Genomic DNA, 20,254 nt, shown 5'->3' on the forward strand with positions numbered 1-20,254 from the left:
ATCTGCTGCAGGGTGGAGTCACTGGTGGGAGGGACAGGTGGATGCAGGGCGGGAGGAGAGGATGGAGGGATGAAACTCCGCCTGCAGAGCTCAGGATTTACCTGATAATCTGCTGGTAGAGACTAGAAACTCGGAGCTGCCTGCAAACACAACAGAAGAAGCAGAAACATGTTCATTTCTAACTTTTGATATTTTCTCACAGTTTAGACATTTTAGTGTTTAAAACCAACAGGATTTATGTTCATGTTGTTATTTTATAAAAATGCTTTGTAAAAGGAAAAACAATAAATATCAAAAAAAAAAAAAAAAAAAAAAAAAACCAACAGGATTTAACTGTCCTCTATGATTTTTTTAATGCGTTTTTGTGATCGTGTTGCTTAGTTATCATGTTGTTAGTTTATACTTTAATAAATATCTTAGTTTCAAACATTTTTCAGATGAAAAAATGCTGATATTCAGATATCCTGGTTGAAACCAACAAGGAAATAAGAAAACCTGCCACCAGGGTCCAGATCCAGACCTTTTTCTTCCGTCCATTCACAACACGACACTGAGGAAAAAGATTCAAAAACCCTCTTCAGAAGCGTGTGGATGACATCACAGAGGGTTTGTCCAGTTCTTCTTCTACAGTCAGACACTTTCCAGGCTGATTTTAACACCAAACATCACTTTTTTTTACATTTTACAAACTTTGAAGTCCTGGATATTTTCTGTATTTCTCTCTACTGCCCTGGATCTGTGATTTAACTTATGTCCTTTCTTTAAACTGTGTGTTTTTTGCTTTGAAAACCCTTCTCTGCTGCTACTGAACTTTAATGAGTGTGATGCTGAGTCTGATCTGTTGACTGTTAAAGGGTCAGATGTGAAATTATGGTGAAAAACAATCCTGATGATGTTGGATTATTTGCTCTGAGTTTATTACAGAGGTGATTGTTTCTTGGTGACGTTTGAATCCTCAGCTTTAAGCCTGAGTGTTACAGTGTAGTTTGGTTTAAGTCACCCCTACCCGCCCCACGCAAACACAGAGACGCGGTAAATACGGCACACACACTTTGAGCGGCGGTGTGAAAGGTACACGATGGCCGGGGGTTAATGAGCTGTGCGTGTTTGCCGTCGTGCTGCAGGCCTCTTCCTGTTCTGTTAATGAAGCCTCCATGGGGCTCCTGCCGGGCCCCCCGTCGCCCACCCATCAACCTCCGCTGACTCGTTACGTCATCATTCGTTATGCTCACGTGTGCACGTCGAGACCTGCAACTCATATTCAGCTTAAAAGGCTCAGAACAACAGTTTTACACTTTTATATTAAAGAAAAAGGAAGAAAAAGGGGAAAGGACCCTCCTATAGTGGTTCATCCACCAGCTGACGTCATCCAACCCCTCAAACTCCACCCGCATTTTAATATCTCATGAGGGCTGGGGCTTCAACTGTTATATGTTGTGTATGTGTATGTTATATGTTAATCAGGTTTGTAAAATAGCGTTTTTCCATCTCCGTAATATTGCAAAAATTAGGAAAATCCTCTCGCAGAGTGATGCAGAAAAACTAGTTCATGCGTTTGTATCTTCTAGACTGGATTACTGTAATGTGTTGTTAGCAGGATGTCCAAGTAATTTGCTGAATAGGCTCCAGCTGATCCAGAATGCAGCAGCACGAGTACTGACAGTACAAAATTCAGAATCCAATTTAAAATTTTATTACTTGCATATAAAGCCCAAAACGGCTTAGCTCCGCAGTATTTACAAGACCTGATAGTGCCTTATGTTCCTGGCAGAGCTCTCCATTCTCAGAGTGCAAGTTTACTCGTAGTTCCTAGAGTATCTAAATGTAGATTTGGAGGGCGGGCGTTCTGCTATCAGGCACCATTACTTTGGAACCAACTTCCAATCTGGGTTAAGGAGGCTGACACCACCTCCACCTTTAAAACTAAACTTAAAACTTTTCTGTTTGGTAAAGCCTATAGTTAGTGTTTAGTAAACCTCTAGCTGGTGTTGTTAACTCTCTAGGTAGTGTAAACTCTAGTGTGTTAGAGTCAGTAGTCATAGTTGCAGCTATAGAACAAGACTATAATAGTTAGTCTCAAATATAGCTTGGTGGTAGATATGCTGCTATAGGCCTATGTTGCAGGGGGCACCGACATGATCCACTGGGCGGTGCCTCTCACCCTTCTTCATCTCTCCTTTTCCATTTCTTATTATTATAAATATCTCATAGCTATTGTTTTTGTCCATCGCTCCTGTAGTTTCTTGTGCTGGGCCCCCTTTTTTCTCTTTTGTGCATGTTTGCAGGCCGGAGCACCGGGAGCTGCGTTCTGGCCTGCGTTCCTGGTCCCCCCCCATCCCCGGTCATCCCGTTGCTGCTTCCACCTGCCTACGTGGATGTCTGTCTCAAAATTAGTCAATATTGATGTTAATTGTGTATCTTGTAATGCCGAAGTGGAAAAAATCGGGCACCTTTTCTTTGAGTGTAAGCTTACATGACATCTCTGTACATTTGAATGGCAAAGATATACTGTTATTTTATAATAATAAATATAGGACAATGCAACACTTAATTACCTTGATTATTTTAATTGCAAAGTTTCACATAAACCAAGTTTTCCAAAGGTCAACATTTCTTCCCTGTTTTTGAAATCGATTTCAAGAAGTACTTTGAATGTAATAAAATAATTCAGAATTAAACATGTTTACACACCACAAACATAATTGAAGAAATATTTTGGTTAAATGTAATATGTCTCACCTTTATCTTCCTTACTTGTATTTCATTTCTTTACTTTATTATCATATTTATGTTACTTAGGCAGACTTGTACTACTATATTTTTTTATTTTCTTGATGCCAGACTTTTAGTATTGTCCATGGTCAATGTTCTGAATATGTTTGAAACATTTCAATAGAATTTGAAATAAAAAAAATGAAAAAACGATCACCTTTATTTGCTCTGACTTCATCCCATCGAGTCCCACCTGCGTGTTGTTGGGAACCCAAGGGTAGATGCTGATATGTCGAAAAAACCTATCATTAAATAAATAAATAATAATAAAAACAAATGCTGCTCACTTAGAGATGGAAGACAAGCCAGCAGAGCCCCGTCACTCAGATATATTTGTAAACCACTAACTAAATCTCTGCCGTTGGTCGCCGTCGCTTGTTTCGAGCCTGTCACCATGGCAACGTTAAGAATCCGCTTTTATAGTTTTAAAGTTGGTCTGGTCACATTTCCACATTCCTGGCCGCCCCCTCCTCACTATGAGGCAATCTGGGAATCTGCAGCGCAAACAGACTCAAACATGCAGAAGTGGGTGTCTGTTTAGTGACCTGGAGGTTCCACTGGTGACTGCGTTTCCAGCATCAATAACCCTTTTCTAACCGGAATATTAGCAATAACCCGGTTTTGCATGGCCATGTGAACACCAATAACCCCTTTGAATAACCAGAATTTGCTCATATTCCGGTTTTTAAAAACCTGAATATGACCCCTTTTCTAACTGAATATTTGGTCATGTAAACGCATAACGGGATTTCCCCATCAGAAGGAACAGGAATCTGTTTTCTGCACATGTTCTTTTCACAAGGAATCCTGGTCTTTTGAGTCCAGGAAGTTCTTATAAACACGGAGAAACCAAGACCAGGAGGAGACTAATCACTTCATAAATGTAATGAAGGATATGAACATTTCTGCATTTGTAGACGGTAGAAAGTACCGGGATAGAAGATTTACAAGAAGGTGAGAGAAAAGTTGGGCAGGATTTGTACGAACTCCAGACCAGATCAATCTCCGCTGGAAGACGCTGGAAAAGGCGACTTCTACTGGGCTGTTGATTATCCACCGTGCTGCTGTTATTTTTGATGTTTTGAATTTGGATACAGGAAGAAGAAGCGGAAATGAGGGGAATTGCATCATGACGTTCTCCGTGCGTCGCTGGTTTGATCCAGATATCCCAAATGATTAATTACCATGTAAACAGGGATAACCCTGTTTGCTCACGCATGGAAACACATTGTTCCCAATGTTTCAGTAACCGGAATATTGACCATAAACCCCAATTTTGACTGTATGGAAACGTAGTCAGTGACCTGCGTGATGACGGGTCTCATCTACCCCCTCGGTCATGATGGAACCGGGGCATCAGCGCCATTTCAAAATAAATGCCAGTTTAATCAGATTCTGAGTTCATATTTACCTCTGCGTAACATCACTTAGGTGGTGCTTTCAGGGTCTCCATCCCCCAGCAGGGAGGCGTTCAGGGGACAACAAGTAAATCAGGGGCCACACAATGCTTTCCAAGGTCTTTGTGTTTAGACTTTTACAGTTTTGACCCTTTGCTCCAGAGCCGTGAACCTTGACCTTCTCTGGACTCGTCCTCCACAGCAACAGCAGCCACCTCCAAACGCCTACAAAATCCTCAGCTGTACCACTTCTTTACAGTTTATTAGAGTTAAAATGATTTTTTTCTTTTATCAGAATGCTGACACTCTAAAAGATGATGGTCAAAACACATAACAGAACTTTTTGATACTTACCTTTAATATTCTAACATCAGCTTCTATGGAAAGTCAGACCTTGGGGGCGGAGTTATGGTACCAGAGCCACGCCCATTACAAATTATCTCTGGTAATGTTATAAAAAAGCCGAGGGTCATATTATCCGAAGAATTTGACATTTTAACTGCCCCGTTTCAAAAAAATAAAAAATAGGCCTAAAAAAAGCAAAAAAGAGGATAATATTTCATATTATATATAGATATAGTTTTTTTTTTTCTTGCAATTTTAGTCCATCTTACTTTTGCTGCTTTTTTAGCTTGTTTTTATTGTAACACTTTGAGATTTGATTCAAATATAAAGTGCGTTGTAAATCAAATGTATTATTATTATTATTATTATTATTATTATTATTATTATTATTATTATTATTATTATTATTATTATTATTATTATTATTATTATTATTATTATTATTATTATATTATTTTTAGTTCTACGTGAATGTTGTTGGGTCACCAGCTGATGAGAACATTGTCATATTTAAATGGAGATTTATTTCTCAAAACTAGTTTTTTATTCTCTCTCTGCCAGTCATGGTTTCTTTCTATCAAACTGCAAATTTGGCTCATTAAGTCAATTCTCAGCACTTATCTACATTTATACCAAATTTGAAAATAGATTCAATCCTGTCCCGTTTGTCGCTGCTGTGTGTGTTTCTATGTGTCTACCCATAATTCATTGCCTTTAAGAGTCCCCAGTGTCGCGCAGAAACATGCCCCTCTCACCACCAACAAGCCCGGAGGGTTCTGGTTCGGTTTGATTGTATTTATTTATTTTCTAAGAAAGCAGCTTTAGTCAGGCTCCCAGGACCAGGACCGGTACCGCCGGTCCGTTCGCCCTCCGAGGAGATGAAGAGACGCATTCCTCCAAGGTCAAACTCCCATGACCTCCTCCTTCTCTCCTTATGACCAACCGTCTGCCACATGGACAAGAATTATACATGAGAGGATTTTGTATAAGTGTACGAGAGCCGCCCCTTTAACACAGACGAGCCGACGGATCTGGCTCAGTTCCACAGGGACCAGAACCGGGACATCTCCAGCTCTCGGAGCCTGAACTCTCATCTGTTTTATAGAGTTTAGCCAAAGCACTTGGTAAAGCGATGTGTTTGAGGGACTTTAAATAGAGGGAATGTGCATGACGTCACAGATGCGACTTCACAGCTGGTTTTGCCCACTGAGTGTCAGAAAGACTGAGTGTCAGAAAGACTGAGTGTCAGAAAGACTGAGTGACAGAGTCAGTTTGAGCAACTGGAAAACATCTAAAATGGGAAAGAGCTGTTGTGCGATCGACTGTACTCATAGATTTAGCAAGAAATCTGAGTTAGCGTTTTACAGACTGTCGAAAAATAAGCTTAAAAGAGACAAATGGATCGCTGCAATTCACAGAAACAACTGGATTCCAGGCACCGAAACGTGGATTTGCGGTTCCCATTTTGTATCAGGTAATGTTGGATTTTTGGGTAGCTAAAGTTAAACGGTCAAATCATAAAGTTTGGTGTCCTCATCACTTTAATTTCTACAACAAATCCTGCCTTGAAGTGGTACCAAACATTAATGTCCATGGACCACTGGTTCTTGGTAACTGTACCAAATATTAATGTCCATGGACCACTGGTTCTTGGTAACTGTACCAAATATTAATGTCCATGGACCACTGGTTCTTGGTAACTGTACCAAATATTAATGTCCATGGACCACTGGTTCTTGGGGTAACTGTACGGGTCACTGTCAAGTCCAACTGACGCTAATTTAAGCCGATAATCGGCTGTTATCCCGTCTTCTCCACTAGTCGCAGCTGTTTTTGCCACTCAGTGTGAGTAAGGGGTCCAGTGGGAGAGTGACGTCAATGCAGACCCTCTATATATAAAACTCTAGAAAGTAGAGGAAGACACGGTGAGGTGTCATAAAAGACGACCACATGAATCCCACATGATCACGAAACCTTTGTGTAAACTTGTAATCTCAAGAATCCAGCTGAGAATCCAGTGAGACAAAGCACAAAAGCTTCAGAACCGCTTCAGGACCAGAGCACTGGAGTTCCACGACCCAATGAACCCAAGGTTCAGCTAACCAGCAGTAACACATCTTCCGAGCTTCAGATCTAAAGTTAGGTTCTCTAACACATCTCGGACCAGGGTTTTCACCCAGGCGGTTGCCATGGTAATGCTATAAAACACGTAGCCTTTGTTGAGCGACAGGTATATAATGTTTGTGACTTCGGAGAATTCGGTGGTTTGAGTTCCGCCAGGAGTTGTTATGATGACATGACCCTCTCATAGGGTCATCACCCCCAACCCCCCCAACATACACAGTAACAGCTGACCTGACCCAGACGGTCCCGGCGCCCGCCGACTTTCACACACAGAGGTGGACACGTACACAAACCCACCAGCTCCCACTCCTCCATGGCGTTTCCATCCCAGCAAAGAAGCAAACATCTAAAACCATCTTCCTCGATGGTCTCACCAGGAGCGATGACGTCACTGGACTTAATGACACAGATTTACAAGGTATAAGGTGGTTGGGGGGGGCACGTATAACCTAAAATAACTGTATTCTTATTGGCAATTTAAACCATCATTTTATTTAGTCTCTAATGAACACAAACAGACTGAACCAGAGGTTTAGTTTTGGGGGGGGTTATCCGTGCTACACGTGCAGCGACTGAGTCTGAATATCATCCTGAATTTTCACTTTTCTTCCGTCCGGCAGAGTCCATCTCAAGTTTCTTGATAAGGGCCTTTTTTCCCCCTAAACGTGCCCCAAAAGTCACCAAATTTTGCACCAAGCCAGGCCTGGCAAAAAATTTGATGTTTCATGGTTTGCATTAATGGGCGTAGCCTAATCGCTCTACAGCGCCCCCTAGAAAACTTTGCGCCTCAAGCCCCACAATAGTTTGACGTACATGCACGAAAATCGCTACACACCTGTATCATGGGACAACTTAAAGAAAAGTCTCTTGGCGCCATGGCCGAAACCAAACAGGAAGTCGGCCACTTTGAATTAATCGTGTCATTTTGCCGTAATTTATGCCACTTCTTCGGCCGTTAATGCGGCCCGAACCGTAACGTGCACCCAGGTGTGTTATACATCAAAATGTGCGTCTCCATCCTGCGACAACGCGCATTACTTTTCTCAGTCAAAAGCGTTACTGTGGCGACGATAGGCGCCAAAAAGCGCGCCCCCCCCCTTCATCTGATTGGTCCATATTTGATAGTTCCTACTTTCTGCCATAACTTTTGAATGGTTTGATATAGAGAGTCAGTGGGTGGTGTCATCCGCTAAATGTCCAGGCCTGAAGAATCTACATCAAGTCATACAAGCTTCCACTGGAGCCTGAACGTGCACAAGGGTGGAGGACCGTTCATCGCTGCTTGCAGCTTTAATTATTATTATTATTATATTCAAGCTAACGTGGCGAGAACAGCTGCAGTTCCCTGAACGACCACTAGGGTCGGAATGAACGTTATTATGAACTGGAATGAATTGAAATGAATGAGATTATGAAATAAGTAAATTATAAATTCCATTAGGTTATGAATTGGATTATAAATTTAGATCAACACAATTATGAACTGGAATCAATTGGAATATGAATTGTAATTCATGAATATTAATGACATCATGAATTTAACTACGCTGATCACGACTTGCATGATGAACTGGGATGAGACGGAAGGACTCGAGTTATGAACTGGAAACTTGAAATAAATTATATCATGAATTGGAAATAAGTAAATTATAAATTGCATTAGGTTATGATTTGGATTATACATTTTAACCAACAGGATTATGAACTGGAATGGGGATGATGTGAATTATGAATTGAATTATGTGTGAATTACAATGAATTGGACTGAATTAAAATATTATATAAACTGGATTATATATAATGTTGTAAAACGCCTCGACATAACTTTGTTTAAGAGTTTAAATTAATTTAATTTTACCATTTTCCACAACCTCGTTTTAACAACCCGGTCAGAAAATAACTCATTATAGACTATTTATACCAGAATATACCAACATATTCAGTGATGATGTGTTGAAACTGCTGAGCTATTCCTGCAGTCCTCTCCTGACACGATGACGGATGGGAACATGTTTAGCCATTTCTTAAACGGTTATGAGAAGGTAAAGTCGCGTCTAGGAGATAATCCCCAAGAGCCTTCAGTCAACGTCGCCTCCGTCCCTCACGGTGCAGCTTCACACCGCCGTTCAAATATCACGTCTCTGTTTACCAGCATCCACAAACCTGGCAAACCCCCGCCTGCTGTGAGTGATGGCCGCGCCAGCCGGAGCCTCCGGATTCCTGCCACCTGGACGGTTTTTAGCTCAGGTTTTTTTAAGGAAGTGTAATTTATAGACATATTTGCTCCTTACAAACTACCTCATTAAACAGTGTTAAAGCTTCATGGGAGGAGAAGCTGGGTAAGGTTATATGTACTGGAGTTGTAAAAAGAAATCAGGGGGGATGATGGATTTTATCATATGGGGACATATAATTTGTGCTGATTACAAATAAAATAATATATTACAAATAATAGCACTGACCAAAACAGCTGCAGAAATACTGCAGGAATGACATAGCAGCAGTTAAATGCAGCCTTCTGTAAGCTTTAAATATCCACTGGGTTTACATCAAATACATCAAAACACAACAATAAAAAACACTTTTCTGAACTTATCAATATGACTCTGTCCTTCACAGGATAAGTAAAATGGATCACTGCAAAAACTCAAAATCTTAACAAGAATATTTGTCTTATTTCTAGTTAAAATGTCTCATTTTAGTAAAAAAAATCTCATTACACTTAAAACAAGACTCATCACTGGAAAAAACAATAATTTTCACCTGTTTCAAGTAGATTTTCACTTAAAATAAGTAGAAAAATCTGCCAGTGGAACAAGATTTTTTTTGCTTGTAATAAGAAGATAAATCTTGTTCCACTGGCAGATTTTCTTACTTATTTCAAGTGAAAATTTACTTGAAACAGGTGAAAATTGTCAAATAAGTTATTTTTCTGGTGTTATTTTTCTGGTGATGACTCTAAATGTTGAAATAGCAGTAAAACCACATTCATTGATGAAATGACATAAGGGATGGAAAGGGGGGATTGCAGTTTTACAGGGGGGGATGATTTGGACCGTTTTTATTTCAGGGGGGGATGCCATCCCCCCTCATCCCCTCTCAACTCGAGTACTGCGTATACCAGATGGAATTTATGACTGCCCAGTTACAGATTAAAGTACCTACTTTTATGAGAAGATGGGCCCCAGTTAGTGACTACCTACCCTAAGATTAACGAGTTACTTTTCATTTAACTAACCATTATTGTTATGTGAATTGCTTCTATCTGAATGCTGCTGTTTGAATACTGAACCAGCAATGTATAAGTGCATTATATATGCAAAAACCATTTATGCTTGACACGTATGACCCAATCTCAGGATGCGTTATTGTTTTTTTTTTCTCAATTGTCAATTGTCACCCATTATGTGCGTACAGACAATAAAGTTAAAAAAAACAAGTCATTTTTCTGGTAATGACTCTTGTTTTAAGTGTAATCAGACTCATCACTGGAAAAAACAACAATTTTCACCTGTTTCAAGTAGATTTTCACTTAAAATAAGGAGAAAAATCTGCCAGTGAAACAAGATTTTTTTGCTTGTAATGAGAAGATAAATCTTGTCCCACTGGCAGATTTTTTCTACTTATTTCAAGTGAAAATTTACTTGAAACAGGTGAAAATTGTCAAATAACATGTAATTTTTCTGGTGATGACTCTTGTTTTAGGTGTAATGAGATTTTTTTACTAAAAATGAGACATTGTAACTAAAAATAAGACAAATATTCCTGGTAAGATTTGGAGTTTTTGCAGTGTAAGTGAGTGACGGACCGACGTGATTCACGGCCGTCGCTGAAGGTCGGCGAGGTCAGGCAGAAAAGCAAACACATGTTTCCAGGCCTTTCTCACCGCCCCGTCTGTCCGTCCCCTCCGCGCCTCCGGGACGATCGCCTCGTTTATCATATTTCCTTACGCTGCCTGATGAAAGATGTTTCCACATTTGTACGTATTTTTCCAACTAAATCGGCTCCTGCTGCTGAAAATAGGAGGTGAACCGTCCGCGAGTGTAAACACAAACACAAACGGGCTTCACACGTCCGTTTCTCATGCTGGAGTCGCGTGATTCATCGTTTTCTTTGCTTTGTGTCAGTTCTGGCACATTATTTTAACTCCAACATCCCACGTAGCCGCTGTCTGAAAACTCGTGTCTCCGAGTCCAAGGTCAACTTAAAGTCAGGAGTTTTCGTCGTGTTTAAGCTGAGCTGAGTGTTTTTATGATAGAAAAGTTAGCTGATGGAACAGTCACATGATTCACCGATATTGGCCAATTATGATGATTAAAAATGATTATTCACCGACTTTGTAGATTTATTTCTGTTATTTTTATCTTTTTTTATTTTTCATAGCGTTTTTAACTCCTCTGTTTGGGAGGGCTGTTGACTCCAGTTGCCATGGCGATGGACCCAGGTCTTATTTCTTTAAATCTTTTGTTTTATCATTGATAGGGATTCGGGTTGGTGGGGTGGAGCCTTGGTTGATTAATTTAGTTTTTACCAAATCAGTTCTAGTTGATGACCTCGTTAACAGTTTCAGTTCCAATGTTATGGCTGTTTATTGATTCTATCGCCCCAATTAAGACCAAAGTTCTGTCCGGGAGGAAAAAGTCACCCTGGAGAAACGCCACACTGGTTAAAGAACAGAGAAGGATATGTAGACAAGCAGAAGGCAAGTGGCGCAAAAACAAACTTCAGGTATATTACAACATTTATAAAGAGAGTCTTCACAACTATAACCAGAAACTGAAGAATGCAAGGCAATCATATTTTTCAGAGATTATCAATAGAAACAGTAATAATACTTGCGTATTGTTTTCTGTGGTAGAAAGACTGACAAACCCTGCAGCCTCAATCCCACTTGAACTGATGTCAAAAAAGACTTGTAATGACTTTGCTGACTTTTTCACAAACAAAATATTACAGATAAGACAAGCAATGTGCTCCACCTCAGGAATGATAACACTCTGGCCTTCCCATCCCCTAGTAAAGCTTGGACAGTTCAGGGTTTTATATTAGAAAACCCTAACGGAAACAGTTTCAAAATTAAAGCCCACGACATGCTGTCTTGATATTCTGCCTTCAAACTTTTTTAAAACAGTTTTTAACTGCATAGCTCCGGATGTATTGCAGATAATAAATACTTCTCTTCAAACAGGCCAGTTTCCCCAGGTGTTGAAAACTGCAGTAATAAAACCTCTTCTAAAAAAATCAAATCTGGAAGAAATCAATCAGGCAGCTGCAGTTGATCCAGAACGATCCGCCAGAGTCCTTACAAACACCAGGAAACTGGACCATATTACACCAGGAAACTGGACCACATTACACCAGGAAACTGAACCATATTACACCAGGAAACTGGACCATATTACACCAGGAAACTGGACCATATTACACCAGGAAACTGGACCATATTACACCAGGAAACTGGACCATATTACACCAGGAAACTGGACCATATTATACCAGGAAACTGGACCATATTACACCAGGAAACTGGACCATATTACACCAGGAAACTGGACCACATTACACCAGGAAACTGGACCATACACCAGGAAACTGGATCATATTACACCAGGAAACTGGACCATATTACACCAGGAAACTGGACCAAGAAACTGGACCACATTACACCAGGAAACTGGACCATATTACACCAGGAAACTGGACCATATTGGACCAGGAAACTGGACCACATTACACCAGGAAACTGGACCATATTACACCAGGAAACTGGACCATATTACACCAGGAAACTGGACCACATTACACCAGGAAACTGGACCACATTACACCAGGAAACTGGACCATATTACACCAGGAAACTGGACCATATTACACCAGGAAACTGGACCATATTACACCAGGAAACTGGACCATATTACACCAGGAAACTGGACCATATTACACCAGGAAACTGGACCAGGAAACTGGACCACATTACACCAGGAAACTGGACCATATTACACCAGGAAACTGGACCATATTACACCAGGAAACTGGACCATATTACACCAGGAAACTGGACCATATTACACCAGGAAACTGGACCATATTGGACCAGGAAACTGGACCACATTACACCAGGAAACTGGACCACATTACACCAGGAAACTGGACCATATTACACCAGGAAACTGGACCACATTACACCAGGAAACTGGACCATATTACACCAGGAAACTGGACCACATTACACCAGGAAACTGGACCACATTACACCAGGAAACTCGACCACATTACACCAGGAAACTGGACCATATTACACCAGGAAACTGGACCATATTACACCAGGAAACTGGACCATATTACACCAGGAAACTGGACCATATTACACCAGGAAACTGGACCATATTATACCAGGAAACTGGACCACATTACACCAGGAAACTGGACCATATTACACCAGGAAACTGGACCACATTACACCAGGAAACTGGACCATATTACACCAGGAAACTGGACCATATTACACCAGGAAACTGGACCACATCACACCAGGAAACTGGACCATATTACACCAGGAAACTGGACCATGTTACACCAGGAAACTGGACCATATTACACCAGGAAACTGGACCATATATGAGTCCTTCAACAGCCTACGCTGCAGTTGTGGAGCTCTTCCGAGGAACTTTCCTTGTGACGTCAGCTTTAATCTCACGACCTCCTGATGCTGACATTGCAGTAACGATGGAGCTGCAGACAGGTCCCGTCAACACCGCTGCATTGTGGGTATTCTGCAGAGAGGTGACAGTATGCGAGGAATGCTGGCAGGACTCGGTGTTGACCCGAGACAAACAGATGGCATTGTGGGACGCCACACATGGAGGGGTGAAAACTGTTCATTAGTGAGACAAACCCCCATCTGGTGATAAACGGAGAAAAAACCTGAGATTCTGGAACGCAGCAATGAGGAGAGAGAGGACGACAAACGTGAGAAAAATGTCAAGAAAACAACCTGATGATCTGAAACTGGTTTAAATACTTGTAATTAGTCTGAAGCAGCGTTTTCAGATTGTACCAAACATTCTTTAGTGGTGATGTAGCTACAGATGTGGACAGATGTCGTCATCTTACATTAAATAAAGAAAAAACACCACAATGGTCACAGAAATGCCTGGAAGATGACAAAAGCAATAATAAATACTAATTAACTGAACTGTGAACATCAGACCTTGTTTTTTGAGTTGTGGCGTTTTCATGGTGACATGTTCATCTGAAGCGTCTCCCGTAACTATCTGTTGGAGCTATTTGTCACTTTTGCATTATAGAGGGAATGCGCATGACGTCACAGATGCGACTTCACAGCGGGTTACGCCCACTGAGTGTTAGAAAGACTGAGTGTCAGAAAGACTGAGTGTCAGAAAGACTGAGTGGTAGAAAGACTGAGTGTCAGCGTAAACTTTCAGTTTGAGCAACTGGAAAACATCTAAAATGGGAAAGAGCTGTTGTGCGATCGACTGTACTCATTGACTCATTGACGCGTTTACATACAGTAAACATACATACAGTCAATAACCCTTTTAAAACCTGAATATTGGCAATAACCCGAATTTGCACGGCCATGTAAACACCAATAACCCCTTTGAATAACCCGAATTTGCTCATATTCTGGTTTTTAAAAACCCCAATATGACCCCTGGGTTACTCCTTTTAAAACCCGAATATTGGGTCATGTAAACGCCAAACGGGATTTCCCCATCAAACGGAACATGAATTTGTTTTCTGCGCATAATCTGTTCACAAGGAATCCTGGTCTTTTGAGTCCAGGAAGTTCTTATAAACATGGAGAAACACAATTCAATTCATTTCAATTCAATTCAATTTTATGTATATAGCTTCTAATACAACAGATGTTGTCTCTAGACGCTTTCCAGAGACCCAGAACATAAACCCCCGAGCAATTATTACATAAACAATTGCAGGTAAAAACTCCCCTAGTGGGAGAAAAGCCTTAAGCCAAACAGTGGCAAGAAAAACTCCCCTTTAGGAGGGAAGAAACCTTGAGCAGGACCTGGATCATAAGGGGGGACCCTCCTGCCGAAGGCCAGGCAGGTGGAAGCAGCAGCGGGATGACCGGGGGTGGGGGGACCGGGACCGCAGGCCAGCACGCAGCTCCCGAAGCTCCGGCCTGCAAACATGCACAAAAGAGAAAAAAAGGGGGGCCAGCACAAGAAACTACAGGAACGATGGACAAAAATGATAGCTATGAGATACTTATAATAAATAAAAATGGAAATGGAGAAGAGAGGAAGGGAAGAGGAGAGGAGAAGAAGGGTGAGAGGCACCGCCCAGTGGATCATGTCGGTCCCCCCTGCAGCAGAGGCCTATAGCAGCATATCTACCACCAAGCTATATTTGAGACTAACTATTATAGTCTTGTTCTATAGCTGCAACTATGACTACTGACTCTAACACACTAGAGAAACACAAGACCAGGAGGAGACTAATCACTTCATAAATGTAATGAAAGATATGAACATTTCTGCATTTGTAGACGGTAGAAAGTACGGGGATAGCCAGATTTAAAAGAAGGCGAGCGAAAAGTTGCGCGAAGCAGGATTTGTTTTGAATTTAGATACAGGAAGAAGAAGCGGAAATGACGGGCTTTGCGTCATCACGTTCTCCGTGCGTCGCTGGTTTGATCCAGATATCCCAAATGATTAATTACCATGTAAACGGAATATTCCGAATGTTTCAGTAACCGGAATATTAGCAATAACCCGAATTTTGACTGCATGTAAACATAGTCACAGATTTAGCAAGAAATTGGAGTTATCGTTTTACAGACTGCCGAGAAATAAGGTTAAGAGAGACAACACGTGGATGAACTCTCAGGTCGGGGCACCCCCCCCCCAGGACCGGTTATCAGGTACGTATCATCACTTTACGGTCGTCATGGCGACGGAAGGTCGCTCCTTTCTTCTTCATTTCCACTTTTCTTGTCTGAAGCTTTCAGGAAACCCAGTTTTAGGCCCGGAGCCTCGGTCCTGACCCGGGCGGCAGCTGCCCGACTACCCAGAATCCTCCTCTGCGTTGTGTGGACACATTCCTTGCCCAGGTGCCGTGTATTTTCTTTTCATTCTGCATGAACCCCCAACCCCCCCTCCCGGTCGTAAACACCCGAGCAAATTCATCATTACTCCAACACACAACAAGTTTTCACCGCTCGGACGAACGAGTCCAGGACTTTCTGCTGTTTGTTTTAGAGAAAGTGAGGTGATTGGGAGGAAAATGCATCTGTTTTTCTTCTCCCCACAACAGCGGGAGGCTCCGACGGAGCTCAGATCTTTAAAACGTCGGGTTGTTCTGGTGTGACTTTTTCAGACGTGGAAAGAAACATATTTTATGGCTGTTTGAACGATGTGAAAGACAGAACAAATAAACTGCAATATCTGCACACTCAGAGGTCCAGAGGTCATCGTTCTGGAGGTCCCTGTGTGTGTGTGTGTGTGTGTGTGTGTGTGTGTGTGTGTGTGTGTGTGTGTGTGTGTGTGTGTGTGTGTGTGTGTGTGTGTGTGTGTCTGGGTTAGTACCACTGCAACAGCATCTTCCTTTTACTTTTAGAAGATAAGTAGAAACGAGACAGAAAAATTCGGTAAAACCTAAAAAAATATATACATTTTCACAATGAAAACGTTTCATTTTGTCATTTTAATTTGATTTCAAGCAACAAATGTGTTCAGTAAAACCAGAATAAACCAGCTGTGGAAGGTATTGATGCAGTGGATCGTCGTCACCATGGAGACGCTTTTCTCTGTTTAATAATGCAACATCTGTCCATTACTGGCACGTCTGCAGCAGCGATAGTCCAGACCATGTAGAAGGCGATGGCAGTCACACCGGAGGGTCCGTCAGGTGCCCGTCAGCAAGGAAACACATCTGGAACACCAGCTGGACCCCGGAGGAGGAGAACCCCCAACCCCGACAGACGAGGGGCCATTTTAACCCTCATACAGTCAGACTGACCACAGACCGAAGACACCTGAGACAATGGTGTAGTAGCTATTTGTCCTCCAGGTGAATTATTAAAAAACTCAAAAGTATCAATATAATAAATATCTATCTATAATAAATGTATATCTATAATAAACTGAATCAAATCAAACGGCCCCTATATGTAAACTCATGCAGTGCGCTCCAGCTTCCCAGTACCTTCAAAATAAAAGCATGGTTAAATACCAAAATAAACGTAATCAACAATTAGCAACATAAAATTCAGAATCCAATTTAAAATTGTATTACCGGTACTTGCGTATAAAGCCCAAAACGGCTTAGCTCCGCATTATTTGCAAGACCTCATAGTGCCTTATGTTCCTGGCAGAGCTCTCCATTCTCGGAGTGCAGGTTTACTCGTAGTTCCTAGAGTATCTAAATGTAGATTTGGAGGGCGGGCGTTCTGCTATCAGGCACCATTACTTTGGAACCAACTTCCAATCTGGGTTAAGGAGGCTGACACCACCTCCACCTTTAAAACTAAACTTAAAACCTTTCTGTTTAGTAAAGCCTATAGTTAGTGTTTAGTAAACCTGTAGCTGGTGTTGGTAAATCTCTAGGTAGTGTAAACTCTAGTGTGTTAGAGTCAGTAGTCATAGTTGCAGCTATAGAACAAGACTATAATAGTTAAGGCTGAATTAAGTTTCTGCGTCACACCAACGCAGAGCACACGCCGTCGCCGTGACGCCTTCGTGAACCTTCGGACTTCTCCGTCACTCCATTTCGTTGCGGTGCAGTACCCCCCGCGACCGCTAGTTAGCGATCTTTTTCTGAATGGTTTATCCGACTTTTTCCGGTCACAGTGAATCAAAAAGATAAGGACAACTATTGTGCAAAAAACCAAAACAAAAAAAATCGCACATAAATGAAGAAAAGAGCCCTGAAAGTTCACTACTGCTTCAAACCGGAAACCGGAAATGCGTTGCTTCCAAGCGAACCAATCACAGCCCTCTCCGTCTGCGTGTGGTCTGCGTCGCCTCGACGCGTAGTTACAATTTTCGGGAGGTGCACGTCAGTGACGCCGCAGGTGACGGCGTGTGGTCTGCGTCGACCCAAACCACACGCCGTAGGCACAGCGTCGTTTTGACGCAGAACCATATTTCAGTCTTTAGTCTCAAATATAGCTTGGTGGTAGATATGCTGCTATAGGCCTATGCTGCAGGGGGCACCGACATGATCCACTGGGCGGTGCCTCTCACCCTTCTTCTCCTCTCCTTTTCCCTTCCTCTCTTCTCCATTTCGATTTTTATTTATCATAAGTATCTCATTGCTATCATTTTTGTCCATCGCTGCTGTAGTTTCTTGTGCTGGCCCCCCCTTTTCTTCTCTTTTTTCTCTTTTGTACATGGTGCAGCATCCTCTGCCGGTGGCGAAGAGCATCTCTGAATGCAAAACACCGGATCCTGCAGCGTGGGAGTGAGAGGGGCAGGGTAACAGCCCGGTCAGCCGGGGGAGAGGTTTGTCTGTCAAGACTCCTCTCCCTGACCCCGCCCCTTCTCAACCTTTCCCCGACCCTGAACCCCAACCTGGGACTTGCTGATTGGGCCGGAGCTTCGGGAGCTGCGTGCTGGCCTGCGGTCCCCACCCCCGGTCATCCCGTTGCTGCTTCCACCTGCCTGCTGTGTGCTGCTGACGTCCCCGACCCCCCAGGAGGGTCCCCCCTTATGAGCCTGGTCCTGCTCAAGGTTTCTTCCCTCCTAAAGGGGAGTTTTTCTTGCCACTGTTTGGCTTAAGGCTTTTATCCCACTATGGGAGTTTTTACCTGCCATTGTTTATGTAATAATTGCTTCGGGGTTTATGTTCAAACCACAAAAACTAACTAAATAATGAATGATTAAATAGAGGGTATGCATTGACTTCACTTCCCCACTGGACCCTCTTACTAGCACTGAGTGGTAAAACATCAGCAAAAATATCTGCAACTAGTGGAGAAGACGGGATAACAGCCGATTCTGGGCTTAAATTAGCGTCAGTTGGACTTGACAGTGACCCGTACAGTTACCCCAAGAACCAGTGGTCCATGGACATTAATATTTGGTACAGTTACCAAGAACCAGTGGTCCATGGACATTAATATTTGGTACAGTTACCAAGAACCAGTGGTCCATGGACATTAATATTTGGTACAGTTACCAAGAACCAGTGGTCCATGGACATTAATATTTGGTACAGTTACCAAGAACCAGTGGTCCATGGACGTTAATATTTGGTACAGTTACCAAGAACCAGTGGTGCATGGACATTAATATTTGGTACAGTTACCAAGAACCAGTGGTCCATGGACATTAATATTTGGTACAGTTACCAAGAACCAGTGGTCCATGGACATTAATATTTGGTACAGTTACCAAGAACCAGTGGTCCATGGACATTAATATTTGGACACCAATCCAGTTTCCTGATATTTATATGTACTTAATTTCTACGCCGGGGAAATACACGAAGCAAAGCTTGAAGGCAGACAAAAGTCTTGACGCTTGGTCCGACTTCAAGGCAGGATTTGTTGTAGAAATTAAAGTGATGAGGACACCGAACTTTATGATTTGACCGTTTCTGTGAATTGCAGCGATCCATTTGTCTCTCTTAAGCTTATTTTTCGGCAGTCTGTAAAATAACTCAGATTTCTTGCTAAATCTATGAGTGCAGTCGGCTCTTCTTCTCTGAATCTCCGTTGTCGTGGTTACCACCTGGCAGTTGATCCAGCGCAATGATATTAAAGTTATCAGGCAATTTGACCGAACTTGTTTTCTATAACCTACATATACTGATCCGGAGATCTGGGGCCTCGTCACGCCGTCTCCAGGCGGGACGTGAGGGACGGGCCGGACGGGTCTCCGTCTCCTCACCGGGCCACACACAGACCGACACCAACCTTAAACCAACCTCACACTCTCTCACGCACCATTAGGGTTCGTCAATCGAGCCAACATGCAGGCGTTAGGACTAAGGGGGGGCCAGAAAAAACATGAGGATCTGAACCAGAAACCTTCTGACTGTGAGGTGAAAGTACTGAACACCAAACACTACTTTACTGGTCCAAGCTGACGGTTGCACGTGTAGTTTTTTTTAAAAGGAATAATTGTTACCTCCAAAAACAGCAGCATCTGCAACAGAACCGTCTACTGCAGTTCCTGCGTCGTGTAACGCCGTTGCATCTAGGACTGGGGATCGATTCAAATGACAAGAATCGATTCGATTCCGATTCTTAAGATTCAGAATCGATGATCAAGATTTGATTCGATTCGATTCCGATATCGATTTGGGTTAGTGTTATTAAAACTGTTTTTTGAGCTTGTTTGTGCAGTCATTGGGTGGGGAGGGGTGGATTTCAGTGTACATTAAAATTGCTGAGCATCGTCTTTTGATAAATTTTATACTGATACAAGTATATGTTTGAAATGTTGATGCTCTTGAATATTGTTTGAAATATATATTTTTTTTTTTCTTCATTGTTATCCTACCTCGCATGGGAAATTACTTTGAAAATCAATAAAAAGTTGGTCATAAAAAAACCAACTGTTTTTTGAACTGTTACATGAATGATATGACTGTAGTTCTGCAACATATTAATACTAGTATTATAT

At 42.0% G+C, this 20,254-nt stretch overlaps 1 protein-coding gene across 1 annotated transcript in view; it reads left to right on the forward strand.

Moving 5' to 3' along the window:
* Positions 1-20,254, forward strand: part of dcbld2 (discoidin, CUB and LCCL domain containing 2) — a 68,200-nt gene that overhangs the window by 923 nt on the left and 47,023 nt on the right. Inside the window, exons 2-3 of the mRNA XM_061722975.1 lie at positions 1,125-1,232; positions 4,372-4,411. Of these exons, the coding sequence (XP_061578959.1) occupies positions 1,125-1,232; positions 4,372-4,411 (148 nt within the window). The remainder of the gene's footprint in view (positions 1-1,124; positions 1,233-4,371; positions 4,412-20,254) is intronic.

The sequence above is a fragment of the Cololabis saira genome, chromosome 6 (assembly GCF_033807715.1).
Source record: "Cololabis saira isolate AMF1-May2022 chromosome 6, fColSai1.1, whole genome shotgun sequence".
Lineage (NCBI taxonomy): Eukaryota > Metazoa > Chordata > Actinopteri > Beloniformes > Belonidae > Cololabis > Cololabis saira.